The sequence below is a fragment of the Malaya genurostris genome, chromosome 1 (assembly GCF_030247185.1).
Source record: "Malaya genurostris strain Urasoe2022 chromosome 1, Malgen_1.1, whole genome shotgun sequence".
Classification (NCBI taxonomy): domain Eukaryota; kingdom Metazoa; phylum Arthropoda; class Insecta; order Diptera; family Culicidae; genus Malaya; species Malaya genurostris.
Genome location: NC_080570.1, coordinates 70,003,429 through 70,020,660, shown reverse-complemented (window position 1 = coordinate 70,020,660; position 17,232 = coordinate 70,003,429). Strand labels below are relative to the sequence as shown.

Here is a 17,232-nt window from a genome sequence, read left to right as displayed (position 1 = left end):
TTAAACGACGGTCATTCAAATAATGTCATGAGATCTAAAACATCGAAGAATATTCATGCAAAAAACACATGCAGATGATAAAAAAGCTATCATCTCACTGCTAGGTGGAATAAGCACGTTTTTAATTAACTATTTCTATATTTTTGGTGCATATCAGCCTATCAAGTTGGATACATATGAAATTCCGGAACTTTGTTTTAAACCATGAGACCTTTAATTTGAATCTAGGTTTGTGAAACTCGGTTCTACCATCTTCGAGGAAATTAGGTGATATTAATTTCACATTTTTGGTGCATATCATCCTATAATTCCGGAAGCAGAATTCGGATCTGGATGATATTCAGGAACTTTGTATGGGACTGTAAGACCTTTCATTTGAATCTAAGTTTGTGAAAATCGTTACAGACATCTCCGAGAAAAGTAAGTGACAATATTTGTCACACACATACACATACACACACGCGCACACACACACACACACACACACACACACACACACACACACACACACACACACACACACACACACACACACACACACACACACACACACACACACACACACACACACACACACACACACACACACACACACACACACACACACACACACACACACACACACACACACACACACACACACACAGACATTTTCTCAGCTCGTCGAGCTGAGTCGAATGGTATACGACATTCGGCCCTTCGGGCCTCGGTTCAAAAGTCGGTTTTTGCAACGATTGTATAGTCTTTCTAACGGGTGATTTTTTAAGAGCTTGAGAACTTTTTTAAACAATAAAACGCATAAAATTTGCAAAATCTCATCGGTTCTTTATTTTAAACGTTAGATTGGTACATGACATTTACTTTTTGAAGATAATTTCATTTAAATGTTGACCGCGGCTGCGTCTTAGGTGGTCCATTCGGAAAGTCCAATTTTGGGCAACTTTTTCGAGCATTTCGGCCGGAATAGCCCGAATTTCTTCGGAAATGTTGTCTTCCAAAGCTGGAATAGTTACTGGCTTATTTCTGTAGACTTTAGACTTGACGTAGCCCCACAAAAAATAGTCTAAAGGCGTCAAATCGCATGATCTTGGTGGCCAACTTACCGGTCCATTTCTTGAGATGAATTGTTCTCCGAAGTGTTCCCTCAAAATGGCCATAGAATCGCGAGCTGTGTGGCATGTAGCGCCATCTTGTTGAAACCACATGTCAACCAAGTTCAGTTCTTCCATTTTTGGCAACAAAAAGTTTGTTAGCATCGAACGATAGCGATCGCCATTCACTGTAACGTTGCGTCCAACAGCATCTTTGAAAAAATACGGTCCAATGATTCCACCAGCGTACAAACCACACCAAACAGTGCATTTTTCGGGATGCATGGGCAGTTCTTGAACGGCTTCTGGTTGCTCTTCACTCCAAATGCGGCAATTTTGCTTATTTACGTAGCCATTCAACCAGAAATGAGCCTCATCGCTGAACAAAATTTGTCGATAAAAAAGCGGATTTTCTGCCAACTTTTCTAGGGCCCATTCACTGAAAATTCGACGTTGTGGCAGATCGTTCGGCTTCAGTTCTTGCAGGAGCTGTATTTTATACGGTTTTACACCAAGATCTTTGCGTAAAATCTTCCATGTGGTCGAATAACACAAACCCAATTGCTGCGAACGGCGACGAATAGACATTTCACGGTCTTCAGCAACACTCTCAGAAACAGACGCAATATTCTCTTCTGTACGCACTGTACGCATTCGTGTGGTTGGTTTAATGTCCAATAAAGTAAACTGAGTGCGAAACTTGGTCACAATCGCATTAATTGTTTGCTCACTTGGTCGATTATGTAGACCATAAATCGGGCGTAAAGCGCGAAACACATTTCGAACCGAACACTGATTTTGGTAATAAAATTCAATGATTTGCAAGCGTTGCTCGTTAGTAAGTCTATTCATGATGAAATGTCAGAGCATACTGAGCAAATAATAATGCATGAAAATCATAACCTCAAAAAATCTGAGCAAATACTAATGCATGAAAATCCTAACCTCAAAAAAATCACCTTTTATATGAGAAAAGCAAAAGTCTAAATTAGATTAAAAACTGTTTGAATTTTATAAGTTTATGCCCGAACTAACATTATTGTCTTTATATAGGATTCAATCAATTTTTTTTTGAAAATATCTCATCAGAGTTTGAACTATATGAGAAAGGCGACTTCCCATTACTATCAAAATATATTCAATTGTTTTTGACATTAACTAAAGGGATTTAAGTCTTCTAAAGGTAAATCATTTAAGGAATTAAAATGTCGCGTTTGGAAAGAATGGTTTTTTGAGTGCATATTTCAGAATCCATAAAACATAAATCTCAAATTGCACAAAAAAACCTGAGAAACGAACCTCATCAAATTAAAATCGGGTGCGGGGCAAAGGGGTGACTTGTCAACAACTCCCATATATTACTGCGCCACCTACTGTAGACAGTTTGAGTTTTGTTGAAAAAGTGGTGTGATATAATTTTAGTCGATGCAGCACATTCTGATCACGCATTACAGAGCAAGGTAACCTATATTCTAGCCTATATTAACCGTTTCTCTGGAAAGTAAAACGCAAGTAAGTAATCGCATTATTGTTTTTGCCTTTCTCATACAGGAAGGCACTGTGTGTGTGATAAGTGTGTATATAACCAACAAAATATGCACTCGATTTTTTTGGTGACGGATGGGCCGATTCTAACAAACTTAGATTCAAATGAAAGATCTGTTGGTTTCATAAACTGCTATTGCATTTTATCCTGATCGAACTTCAGGTTCGGAAGTAACGAGGTAAAATGTGAAACATAAATTAAAAAAACTTGTTTTAATCCACCTAGTGGTGAAATGATGCCTTTCTTATATTGATATTACTCATAACATCGTAAATATCACTGTGGAATTCGATAAAACAACTGTTCATTGAATAGAAATAAGAAAGTTTGTTCGGACCAAATCTGACAAACTTCACAAATCCTGTTTATCCTCTAGTTCCGGAACCGGAAGTAGTATCTACAACAAATTTAGGAATTCCGTATGAAATTGTAAGACTTTTCCTTTGAACCTATAAGTTTGTGAAAATCGATGTGGCCATTTTGAAGGAAAGCGAGTGAGACCCTTTTGCAGTTTTTAATCACCATTTCCAAAACCGGATTCAGATGACCGGAATAGCCGAAGTTGGTTTGTTTGCCAGCAACAAATATGATCTACAAATTGGAACCGTTTTTAAACTAGTTAAACCTAGACTAGAGCTCTATTTCGATTAAACCAATTAAACGAAATCTAACAAACGAAGCGAACCTGCGTTTCTGTTACTTCTGCATATGTAAGTAAAGCTAAACAGTATGAATCAGCAGCATAAAACATGTAGTAGGATTATTATTATTACTGTTATAATTTACATCACTACCACTATGTGGTATTTACTATGAAAATTGTATTTACATCTCAAAGCTTGAAATTCCGATGTATGTTTTTTTTCACATAAATTTCAATTCATTGACATTCGCACTTATCATAAAATAGCTAAAATATTTATCAACCGCAGCATCGATTTTTTCCAATATCACACACCAGTAGCAGACATCCGTAACCGTTTCGTTTTCTTTACAGCAAGTACGAAATAAAACAAAGCACGCATCGTTCGAGTTATGTTTTCTTCTTCTTTCGGTGTGGTACATATTGTCAATCTATATGGCGATTTGAAAACTTTGACACTCATCGCCCTGTAACTGCTGATTTGTGAAAATCGGTTCAAGCATCGAAGAGAAATCGAAGTGAGTTCTATTTTTAGAGATTTTCTTCAACACTTTCGGTGCTTCCGGAACAGGAAAAAGGGGGACCAGTAGTGCCGAATTAAATTTTTATGCCAACAAACTAACAATCTCTGCAAACTAGAATAATTCATCAGACAGTTTTATAGGATTTGTACCTGTTTTCGACCATCGTTTGTGAAAAACTACTAATGAAATTGGTAGTTTTCCACTTATCACGCTTTAGTTTCGGAACCGGAAATTGGATCCGGATGAAATGTTCTAAAAATTTTTAGGAAACTATAAGACCTTTCATTTGAATCTTAGTTTGTAAAAATCGGTTGAGCCGTTTCAGAGAAAAATGAGTGCACATTTTTTCTCTTATTTTCACATATTACCATGTAATTCCGGAACCGGAAATTGGATCAAAAAATAGCAAAATTTAATAGCAGGCTATGGGACTGTTAGTCCTTTTATTTGAATCTAAGTTTGTGAAAATCAGTTCAGCCATCTCTGAAAAAAGTGAGTGCATATTTTTTCCAATTTTTTGGTACATATCATCCTATATCTCCGGAACCGGAAATCTGATCGGGATGAAATTAAATGGCAGGCTATGGGACAAAGAGACCTTTCTTTTGAATTTTAGTTTGTGAAAATCGGTTCAGCTGTCTCCGAGAAAAGTGAGTGCATATTTTTGTTACATACATACACACACATGGACGGACACACTCAGACATTTGCTCAGATCGTCGAGCTGAGTCGAATGGTATATGCCATTCGGCCCTCCGGGCCTCGGTTAAAAAGTCGGTTTTCACAGTGATTGCATAGCCTTTCTGTATGAGAAAGGCAAAAAGTGAGCTTGATTTTTTCATATACCGCTTGACCGAATTACTTAAACTTAGATTCAAATGAAAGGCCCCATAGTCCCATAGCCTGCTACTAGTTTTTATCCGGATCCGAATTCCGGTTTCGGAATAACGGGGTAAAATGTGCAAAATGAAAGCAATATGTGCATTCGATTTTCTCAGAGACCGTCAATTTTCACATGCTTAAATTTAAGAACCCTATCGATTTTTTTTAGATACGACTTTCGATATCACTGTTTGATAAGAATAAAAATTTCAATTTCAAGAGCGCGTTTCGAGACTGTACTGATTATTTTATTCTGGAGTTACTAGAAGACGACGGATGATTTGCTGATTCGATTGATCATCTAAAAATTCTTTGCATAATTTGAGCTAATCTCGATCAGTAAAGGAGTAGCAAACAGAAGACGTCGGTAAAACAACCTTTCTTAGATCAGATTTATGTCATTGGGATTCGACATGCCTCGAAAAATTATTATTTTTGCGTATGATTTTAACCTAATTCATTTCTGATAATCTGCCTATTTTGCTTTATTTTTATGTCATTCAAACTTGATTCATTTTCCAACAGTAGCATGAATTGAGTTTTGGCGGTATGCAATATACAGAAAAGTGAAGTATTTTCACCGTAAATCTCCTGACTTGACTATCAACACCGTTCATAATCTTTAGAAGAAATTAATAGTTTCGGCACAAATTTGGATTTTTTAACACTTGAGAATTTCTTTTAACTCGAGGAGTTTTAAACCCCCATTGAATTTATAATAAGAAACTAATTTTTTCCTATGGTTTGACCTTGTAAGTTAAAAATTGTTTATTCGGAAAAGGAGGAAGGAAAAAGGTCACTCGGTGCTTCAGACTTCAGACAGATGAACTCTCTAAGAGGTAAACAACGCCATTCCGAAAACTGAAGCTCGGGGAATTGTGATAGTATTTTGTATTTCGAATTTCCGACATCTTACGTAGTCTACCGCATTTATTTGAGTTTTCATAAACTTTTCTCATTTGAGTTTTCATAAACAATTTCTCATAGGTTCCTGTATATATCGAAGTACACTAATGCAACATAGTATTAATACTTTGGCGTATCCTCTGATATTCTAAGGCGTTTTCAAAATCGGAATGTAATTTTTCTTAAATTTCCAACAGTATCAGGATGGGATTTTATCAAAATTTCATCGATAGAGCCGAATAATTTTTCAGTTTCTTGAAATAAGATATTTTAGAATTTTTGAAACGATTTGAAGTGATATGAAGAATTTACATTATTGTTCAAGAAATGATTTTGTTCACTGATTTAAGATTTATAAGCTATGAAATGCTTAATAACCTTTGCCAACATATCGGTCTGTTGCAGGGTATTTTAACTTTAATGAGCATTATTATTGCTATATTCATATTTCATGTAGGAATTGTGGAACAGTTTTCTCGATTTGTATATTATTAAATTGAAACTGACATTTTCAAGGAATGGTTGCTGACATTGTACCTTAACATATATAATGTAATGCTTGGCAAGATACCTGAAGTTGAGGAAGGAGCAGGCGCGTATACAGAGGGGTGTTTTAGGGGTTCAAACCCCCTCCGAAACTGAAAACACTATTACATTATGAAAACTTTTCTCTTTCAATATTTACCCAAGTAGCACGTTAAGTTGCTGTCCTGTATTTTTTTACTGATTGTGCAATTTATCAAGTAAGTTTATTTTACTATTCTTGTAACTGTTGTGTTATGGAAAAAGCGCAATTTTCTGTGTTGTGCAACATATCTTCAAGTTCTTCCGTTATTACGAACATTTATTCACAATTATTGTGCAACTGATACAAAACTCATGCGTCGATCCCATCACAGAGGCAGTCATAAAATCAGCGAAAAAACAATTGTGAAACTCGTAAAAACTACTACCTACTGTAAACAAGAAATGGAATGACGTATACAAAAACATAACACACCTAAGTTCTAATAAATAAGTTTTACATTTGATTTACAATACAACTGTTCTTAACACAAACATGGATCTTGTAAAATAACCTGTACATAAAAAATGATAATGCTACATATTGTAGAATTGATCTTGTGTGTTTTTGTAAATGAAAAATCGACGACGAACTGCTTTTTTATGGTGAAACATGTATTCGCACGCATGAAATTTTCAAGCGCCTTTGAATTAACGTGTTTTGATAATTGTAAACCAACTTCTGTGAAAATAACAATCTATTATTTTTAAAGAGAATCATCGGAATGGTGTTTAAAATACTTATATTCAAGCATACTTAAAATTTCCAGACGGTTTTGATCGAACTAATGTTTTATTGAACCTGAAAAATCTCGAAATGAGTTTTTCTTCAATTTTTCCTAATATGGCATCGATGGTAACAGTGAGTTGAATAGAGCATGGTTCACGCAACGTAATGATTTATATTATTTAAATAACGGTATACATTAACATGTGAATATTTCAGAGAGAAATATTATACGTTTTTATGTTAAACAGATTAGTTGAATTAAGTAACAATACAGTATAAAGATTCTTAACGGGCCCGACATTTGTGATACGCACTGTAGGTATTATTTTGGCAAGCCCATGTGTTGGAGTTATACAAACAAGTTGCACAAACAGTATCATGAGAGTAACTTTAATGAACTTAACTTTTCGTTCAAAAGTGATGTCAGATCTGTTAATTGTTTCAGCAAGATGAAAACCAAACACAATTGTTCTGATTGAGTTTTGTTTTCATTGCGTATGTAATGTTGTATTTCCGCAACATTTGTGATAATATTCTCATCTTTGTAAGTTTTGATTGTATTTCAAATAGATAAATTTTGCATAACGTTTTTGTAAGTTTTGGATTTAATATCATTGTTTTTCTAAAAATGAAGAAAACTACTCACACTGACCTACAATTTTATGAGGCAGCCAAAACTATGCAGACTTAACAGAAACTTTTGTTCACAGTAATGTTATAATTCGGCGTATCAATTTTTATCTTCAGGAGAGCATCATTATGTTAATTTCTCTTCCACAAGAGATTAATAATCATTTCGACATATTTTGTGTACAATAAAATTCGGAAAATTGTTTATAAGTTGCACAATTGGTGTAGTTACTTCCATTTTACATGACGATGTGAATTTTTTTTACAGAACTTCTAGAACTGTTAGTGCAATATGGACAAGTTGGTGATCTGCTGCATAGTTGATTTAGACATACTGGAAGTAGTTCTACAGTGATTTTTTCGGTAGTATTGTGAAACTTTACAAGGATAAATTGCACAATCAATTTTAATATGTTTAAAAATCTTTCTGAGCATTGATAACATAAATAATAATGCACGCGAATGAAGACAACGACAAAACCTGAGACTTCCGAGTTATCCATCAGAGTACGGTTTATCGTTTTTTTTTTCAACCACAAGAACTCGAATCAAAGAAGAAAAAAATGTCACAAGTCATCTCAATTGAGATCATAATTCAAAACTAATCAAATAAAAAAGTCCGATCCAACTCATCCTCATCACTCCATCCCTACGGGACAGACGATTTCTTCCCCTTCGCCGGGGATGTGAATTAAAGTTTGAAAATGACTTTTTCTTTGCTTTTCATCGAGCTCCGGACGATTTTCACGATGTTGGTGGTTGCTTTTTTCTTTTCATTAGCAGACTTTTCCTTTGATTCGACACTCCAACTGCCTTCCGTTCGGTTTCTTCTCTGGTTTCCACTGCTCTGGAGTCCATTATGAGCGAGGAACTTGAACTGGTGTTGTAGGACGTTAGCAGAATTTTGATCCAATTAAAATATTGATTACTTTGAACTTATTTCTATCACTGCCGGTCCAGATGACGGACCTGGGGAACAGCCAAGCCGAATGCTAAGCAAGCGCGGAAAGCCGCACCCGTGACATCGTCATCTCAACCGTCTCCCGATGTTAATTTAAGGTTCCGTTCTAGTTCCACGGATAAATTGCTTTTTAATTTGCTCTTCACCGAAGCTTGCGCCTGCCCACTTGTTCATCCATCCCCGATGAAAGCCGTGACACGGAAAGTGATTAACTTTTTCCTTGCTCTTGATTGTTGGTTTCTTTTAAGGAACTTTGATTCCGAAGTGGTGGTAGCGGAAGTTTGATTCTTCGTTTGTTAAAATGCGATAGAACTTCGGAAGTGTAATCTAGATTCGAAGGGAATGGCATATGGCAGCTCTGTTTGAATTATTGAATTCGAAATTATAAATTATTGAGCATTTTGTTTGTTTTTTTTTTGTATTTTTGCACAAATCCTTCCCCATATGACATTGTGCCTCTTAACGTAAGTTAATGCAAGCTTATAATATCAATCTAATTTAAATTTGTGTGTGTCGAACCTGAATTAATAAGTGATGGGTCACGCTATAGTCAACAAAATGAAACAGTTTTATCTAGTTTGCCATAGACTGACATAGATGGAACCACTGGGTGGCTGGAATTATGAATATTTGTGGCCCAGCAGAATTTACAACCTTTAATTTTTATAGATAATTTTCGACAAGCTTAGTTTGAAATTTTCATGACTGTTTAAATACAATTCAGTCTATGGAATGTCCATCGTCAGGCTTTCAGACACGCAAACAACTGAAAAATCAAAAGCCAGTGATGTAAACCATAGAAGGAAGCGCTCTTCGGTCATCAGCTGCTGAAAAATATAGATTAGATTCATTTCAAAAGAATTCTACATGCAAAACAGTATGTCACAGGCAAGTTAAATTTACATTTACATGAAGTTGGTAAAAACTTTGAATGCAAAATCCGAATAAAAACGTTTTCACATGAATACGTCCTACTTTACTATAGGGCGTCTTTTCAAAATTCGCCCTGTGGAAGAATTGGTAGAACTTAGTCGTTAATATCTCCTATGTGGTATAAAGCCTCAAACTATCATTCGCTTGTCAAGCCTCCTTTGGGTTGGATTGTGCAATTCTAAAACTGAATTTTGGAACTAAATTCCTCCTGAATTTTGAGCTTAATTTTAATTTTAGAATTTGGTTTCAGAACACGGGTTCAAAAGTTAAATCTGAAACTCGGAAACTATATCTTAATTCTAGATTATAGAGCTACAGTACCCGTGAGAAAATTTTGTGTCTCTCACTAATACAACCTTACCACTCAAGTCACACAACTTAGTTCTACCAAATTTTGCTCCAGGTATCAGTTATTGTTTTCAACCAGGTTGGTATATTTGAATTTGTATTTTTTTTTTTCATAAATACGTTTATTTCTTAAGGCAGTTTACATAAGTTTTTCTTCGCCGTAGCATCACTTTTACATAATATTCATATCCTAATTTAATTCTAACATAGTCACAACGTTTTGCATTTATTAAAACATATTCTCTTATTACTTAAATATCATCTTAGGTAACTCGTCATTAATTATGAAATCTACTCGGAAATATTATTTGAACCAAACGATTAACTTCTATAAATTATAAAATAAGCTGTTATTTTCAGACATTTTGTTAATAATTTCATAAACTGTTTCGAGTTTGTTTGTATCATTACATTATTTTTATTCTAATTTAGCTATTGGTTGAACTCATGGACGCAGCTGGGATCAGAACTAAGTCTTGAAAGGGGCCTTTATTAAATTGAAACTCCAGTTTTCTTTATGAAATGATAAATAAGTTTCATGTATGAAAGGTCACGACAAGCAAGAATGTCTCGAACTGGGACATTGGATAGTCTACCTTGGGTACGCAAAGAATTTATTAGTTGAGATCTGACATCACGATACTCCACGCATGTCCAAACGACATGATCAATATCCCGATAACCTTCTCCGCAAGCACAATGATTAGTCTCGGAGAGCCTATTTTATCTACAGCAACTAGCAACGAACCAGAATTTGTATTTATCAACGAAAATTTTGAAAAATGTACGACAAAGATCCATCCTTATACCGTTTTCGTTTTTGAACCTAGACGCGGGCTACTCTGACTCCGAGTAAAACGAACACGTGATACGCGCCCTAAACAACAACTCATGAAAAAAAAAATAAACAAACTCGGCTGCGTGGTGCGACCCGAGAAAATTTTCAGAGCGAAACTACGCGATTGAAGTCCGATCTAGAGCGACCTCAGGTTGCTAAAACAAACATATCAAACGTTGTTTGGGCGACTCTGGGTCAGCTTTCGGGCTGTTCTGATCAATAAACGAAAACGGTATTAGATTACTTCACACCCAGAAGTCAGTTTCAGTATCACGGCTCTTAAATGCAAATGGCGGACATATTGAGTGTAGAGGAAGCTTATGGCGTTTTCGTTTTTAATTTGCACTACACCGGTGCAGTGCTACATTGAGGTATGAATAAACGAACAAAAATGACGAAAACATAAACAGTAACCATTGACTACAATTAACGATTCCCTTGCACAGAGCTACATCAACCTTTTGATGAGTGCTACACCAATGGTATCGGTGCAGAAAAGGTATAGCACTGGTGTAGTGCAATTGGTATAAACGAACGGTTTAGGTGCAGCTTTCGCTTTAAAAACGAAAACGATATTAACTTTCGACGAACATTTTATTTATTTATTTACTTTATTTATTTAATTATTCGTCAAACAAATGTAGAATACAGACAAAAAAAGTTACAATGATTTCTTATATGCTATACATTATTTCTACGATTTGGTTTCAATTTTTCTTTTATTTGTTTCCTGGACACAGTTAGATCGATTTTTTGGCAGTTTTCGTTATCAAAGCGTGTCACAGGTTATGTTTAAAGTTGATAATAAAGATACTAAGGCCCAATGAAATTAAAAATGTTTGAGTCTCTTCATTTTCTGTCGCATACTGTAGGTTTTTGTAACTGGTTCCTTAACTAGGATTTGAACAAGAATTTAGTGCTTTAATTTGAGTTCGAAATTTGTATCCAGAATTCTCATTCAGAATTCCGAAACAAAATTCAAGATATGAATTCTAGATCTGGATTTTTTAAATTTGAACCAGAATTTAGAAACTGACTTCGGAACCTGCATCTAATTCCTGATTCCAGTTTCTGAGCTCATTTCCATAATTCAGATTAACCATGGTGGAATTTAATTCGGAACTTGAGTTCTGGAACTAAATTTTGGAACTGGATTCAATGGTTCAAGTCACGTTCGAATTTTAAGTTCTAGAATTAAATACGGATCCTGAATTCTGAAAATGAGTTCTGTTCCAGAATTTTAAAACCAAATTAATGAACTGAATTGTTGATCTGGATTCTGCACCTGGATTTTGTAACAGAATTCTAAACCAGTCCCATGTTCCGAATTCAGTCCCTGTCATACTTCAATATAGAGATGCTCAGTTACAACTCTTGACGCGAAGCAGTAATCAATCAACTAATATGAACGATTATTGATATTCGGAGGTGTGAAAGAAGCATGTCAGTTTTGTTCATATTCACGTCCTTCAGTTTTGTCTCTGACATTACCCACCCGCCGAGTAAAGCTTTTGTCCGGATTTTTTCCATTCAAAGTTTTTTTGGGCGGTTCTTGCAAAATAGATGTTTTCAAACGATAAGCGCGTTGAAAAATCTGGGTCCGGTTTTAGCACTCAAAAGTTAATTAACGGGGTTTCCTGCTTAAGTTGCAATTATCCAATTTTTTCTATCAGTCGTTCATTTGTGAAAGTCGATCCAACTAACTCCGAGAAAATCGAGTGCAATTTTTTTTCTTTCATGTATTTGACATGGGTTAAGATCCTAAAAACTAAATAGAGCCCGTTTTTAATATATTACATTAAATTTAAAATAAATCGATATATATATATATATATATATATATATATATATATATATATATATATATATATATATATATATATATATATATATATATATATATATATATATATATATATATATATATATATATATATATATATATATATATATATATATATATATATATATATATATATATATATATATATATATATATATATATATATATATAATAAGATCCAGTTTTGACCCTAGGAAAATCGTTTTCATTACTACCCAGCGGAAATTGGAAGCAGTTTGTTCACAATTTGCATCTTTGTCCATTGTTTACTTTTTTATATATATAAAATATAGGTATAGAATTCGCTCAAACTTTAGAAAAATTTTCCGAGGCCCGGAGGGTCGAATGTCATATACCAATCGATTCAGCTCGACGAACTGAACAAATGTCCGTGTGTGTATGTGTGTGTGTCTGTATGTGTGTTGTCAACTAAGAGGTCGAGATCTCATAGATGGCTGGACCGATTTTGATCAAACTAGTCGCAAATGAAAGGTCTCCCCGTCACCCAGAACGCTATTGAATGGTTTTGAGATCGGATGTTTACTTTTTGAGTTATACGAAGTTTTATGTCAAAATTTTTAGTTTTTTGACAGTATCTGTCACACTTGACCTTGAAAACAGAATATGTTTCCAGACTTAGATTTCGCACGGTAATAGCATTCCAACAAGCCATAGATTGTTAAAATCCGTCCATTTTTAACGGAGATATCGAAACTTTTGTGTAAACGACTTTTTCCCCTATTCTAGCAGTAAGAGTTTTGAGCGCTGTATGACAAAGCGATGCTTGGGAGCAACGTGAACACGATTTTTTATACTGTTACATACAATTGTTTCTAAGTACCAAAAAGACTGTGTACAGCATCCTTTTTCATGACAATTTGCCTCGGATCGATTTTAGCACGTTTCGTTTTTGGCAACATAATCGTTCGAATATGGCATATGTAAACCAGATGATATCAGCACTTTCGAGTTGAAAGTAATTCCATAATTATATTGATTTAAACTACTTACAGCAATAAATGCTGGAAGAACATAACTTCCATATACCATACGACTCAGTTCGTCGAGATCAGCAAATGCGTGTGTGACAAATAATTTCACTCAATTTTCTCGGAGATTGTTAAACCGTTTTCTACAAACTCAGATTCATATGAAAAATAGTATACTCCCAAACAAGGTTCCTGAATTACGTTTGGATCCGACTTCTGATTGCGGAACCACAGGATGATATGTGAAACGAAATTAAAATAATGCAATTCATTTTTCTCGTAGATGACTGAACCGATCTAAGATTCAAATGAAATCTAAGAATCATTTATGATTCAAATCAGAGGTCTCAAAATCATATAAAACATCTTACTTTTTAGTCAGATCCGCCTTCTGGTTTAGGAGATACAGGGTGATTAGTATAAAAATGTCTATTTCACATAAATTAATCAGGTTTATCGGGTTTTCAGATTTGGATAGTTGATTACGAAACACATTTATTTCAGTTTATGCGGTATTCGTTTTTGGATTCGGAATGTACCCCAAAATTTTAATTCGCACTACAATTTCTCAAAGATGTCTACACACTCCTCAGGTGAATTTAACTGATTTCGGCTACACCGATTTTAGAATTCCGGTTCCAGTATCGAATAGTTTCTCAAAGCTCAATCATTTTCTTAAAAAGGCCAAATCGAATTTCAAAAACAAACATTCAAATTGAAGGACTTAAGGTCCCATACAAAATTGGTGAATTTTATCCGTTTCTGGAATTGCAGATGATGAGTTTTTAAAATTCATACCGATATAGAAGATGTAAATTGTTTTGCGTATTAATTTATGGAGATTCGAATCATTTTGGGTTATGCTAGTTCCAGAATACCGGCTCTGGAAGTACCAAAAATAATGACGAAAATCAATCAGAAGTCGGATCCAAACGTAATTCAGGAACCTGAATCTGAGTTTGTAGAAAACGGTTTAGCCATTTCCGAGAAAATTGAGTGAAATCATTTGTCACAGACGCATTTGCTGATCTCGACGAACTGAATCGTATGGTATATGGAAGTTATGTTCTTCCAGCATTTATTGCTGTAAGTAGTTTAAATCAATATAATTATGGAATTACTTTCAATTCGAAAATGCTGATATCATCTGGTTTACATATGCCATATTCGAACGATTATGTTGCCAAAAACGAACCGTGCTAAAATCGGTCCAATGCAAATTGTCATGAAAAAGGATGCTGTACACAGTCTTTTTGGTACTTAGAAACAATTGTATGCAACAGTATAAAAAATCGTGTTTCACGTTGCTCCCAAGCATTGCTTTGTCATACAGCGCTCAAAACTCCTACTGCTGGAATAGGGGTAAAAGTCGCTTATACAAAAATTTAGATATCTCCGTTGAAAATGGACGGATTTTAACAATGTATGGCTTGTTGGATAGCTATTACCGTGTGGAATCTAAGTATAGAAACATATTCTGTTTTCAAGGTTCAGTTGTGACAGATACTGTCAAAAAACTAAAAATTTTGACATAAAACTTCGTATAACTAAAAAAGTAAACATCCGATCTCAAAACCATTCAATAGCGTTCTGGGTGACGGGGAGACCTTTCATTTGCGACTAGTTTGATCAAAATCGGTCCAGCCATCTCAGAGATCTCGACCTCTTAGTTGACAACACACATACAGACACACACATACACATACGGACATTTGTTCAGTTCGTCGAGCTGAATCGATTGGTATATGATATTCGGCCTCGGAAAATTTTTCTAATGTTTGAGCGAATTCTATACCTATTTTTTATATATATATCAAAAAGGTAAAAATATACACTCACTTTTCTCGAAGATGGCTGAACCGATTCTCTTAAACTGGACTTATGGTCCCATAGCCTGCTATTGAGATTTGTTCGTTGGATCCGACTTCCGGTTCCGGAGTTATAGGGTAATAAGTGAAAATTAAGTATAACAACCTGTTTTAATCCACCTAGTGGTGTAATGATGCCTTTCTCATGTACATATGATATTGTGGCATTCAATTCAAAATTTTTCTCTTCGATTTTTGAAAAAAACAAGAGATTGTTTATGCATAACATACAGAATAAAACAGTGATTAGATTGCGTAAGTCATCCTTAAGAAAACGAAATGGAACCCGAGAACCGATAAAATCTAAATCGGTTCGTACGGCCACCAACTAACATGACACACAAACTCTTCTCGAAAAGTGAGTGAGAGCCATTTTGGTATATATGACCACTATTTCCGGTACTTCCGGAACCGGATACCGGGTACCAGGATAGCCGGAATCGGTTTGTTTAGTTGCCTACTGATAATGACTATCGATTTGTGTAGTTTTGAGACCAGCTTAGAAAATTTTTTACGTTTTTTGTTTCGCCGGTTTAAGTGACGGTGTACAATATTGAACACACTTTACCCTATAACTCCGGAACCGGAAGTCGGATCCGGATGAAATTCAGGGATTCCGTATGGGACCACGAGACCTTTCATTTGAATCTAAATCGGTTCAGCCATCTGTGTGTATGTGTCAAATAATCTCATTAGGTTTTCTCGTAGATGGCTGAGCCGATTTTAACAAACTAGGATTCAAATGAAAGGTCCTGTGGTCCCATACGGAATTCCTGAATTTCATCCGGATCCGACTTCCGGTTCAGAGGTTATAGGGTAAAGTGTGTTACATATTGTACACCGCCACTTAAAATATTTTCGGATGCAAAAAACATTTAAATCGTAATTTAGAGCGCGTACTAGTAGAGATTGTATGTCATGTTAGTTGGTGGCAGTACGAACCGACTTTGATTATACCGGTTCTCGGGTTCCGGTGCCGGAAGTGCATATAATAGTGCACCCATTTCGTTTTCTTTAGGATGACCTACGCAATCAAAGCACTGTTTTATTTTGTATGTTATGCACAAACAATCTCTTGGTTTCTTCCAAAAATAGAAGAGAAAAATTTTGAATAGAATACCACAATATTATATACATGAGAAAGGCATCATTACATCACTAGGTGGATTAAAACAGGTTTTTTATAATGGGCTAATAGTGTTAGATATTCTAATATCCTATTCCTAGGACATTCAATTTTCGTGTGTATAATTTTTCAAATATAAATTATGATCCGCGCAAAATCTCTTTCAGTTGTCAGTTGTGTAAATGCAAAGGAGCTGATTTGATACAAACGATTATTGAGTGTAGCTTGTCGATGCTTGTTTGCGACATAACGACACACAGGTTAGATTAAAAATCGATCTACATCAATTATGATGAGTGAAAATGTACGAGGCTCAAGTAGTTCCAGTGATTGGTGGAGGTTTACATATTCCAGTCCGATAGTTGAACAAAAAACATTTTATATTTTCGTAATCTTATCTAATCTTCAAGCGATTCCCAATCTCCAGTACGCGGATTACAGCATTGTTTCATGAATGCAATGATTAATTGGGCACTACTGAACACTAACACGGGGTAATGTCAACCAGTTATGGGAACGAATAACTCACTGATTCAAAGCATTCTAACGATCTGGTCTCTTAGCACTAACTAACTAGATATAACAACAGACGGAGAAAAAAAACCATCTCCAAATATCTACTATTTCAATTATATTCACACAACAGCATCCGTCACACCTCTGGTCACAACTTGTAGCCTGAGTGAAAAAGCAACACTTGCAAAGCTGGTGTAAAAAAATGTCATATTGTTAAAAGTTTACCAACACAAAATCAACTTTTTAACGACACTTTGCCTGTTGCCTAAAAAACTGTTGAGCTGCTGTTGGTGC

General features: G+C 35.1%; 2 protein-coding genes across 3 annotated transcripts in view; one reads left to right on the top strand and one right to left on the bottom strand.

The window, feature by feature from the left end:
- LOC131440377 (uncharacterized) overlaps window positions 1-17,232 on the top strand; it is a 465,330-nt gene that overhangs the window by 403,741 nt on the left and 44,357 nt on the right. The gene's annotated exons all lie outside the window — the stretch shown is intronic.
- Window positions 564-2,027, bottom strand: LOC131440376 (uncharacterized). The gene has a single exon (XM_058611632.1). It carries the CDS (start codon window positions 1,941-1,943, stop codon window positions 858-860), a length of 1,086 nt encoding a protein of 361 aa, XP_058467615.1. The 5' UTR covers window positions 1,944-2,027; the 3' UTR covers window positions 564-857.

Bases quoted from the DNA above. Each gene is read 5' to 3' on its own strand.
- LOC131440376 (XM_058611632.1), bottom strand. From the start codon at position 1,943: ATGAATAGACTTACTAACGAGCAACGCTTGCAAATCATTGAATTTTAT.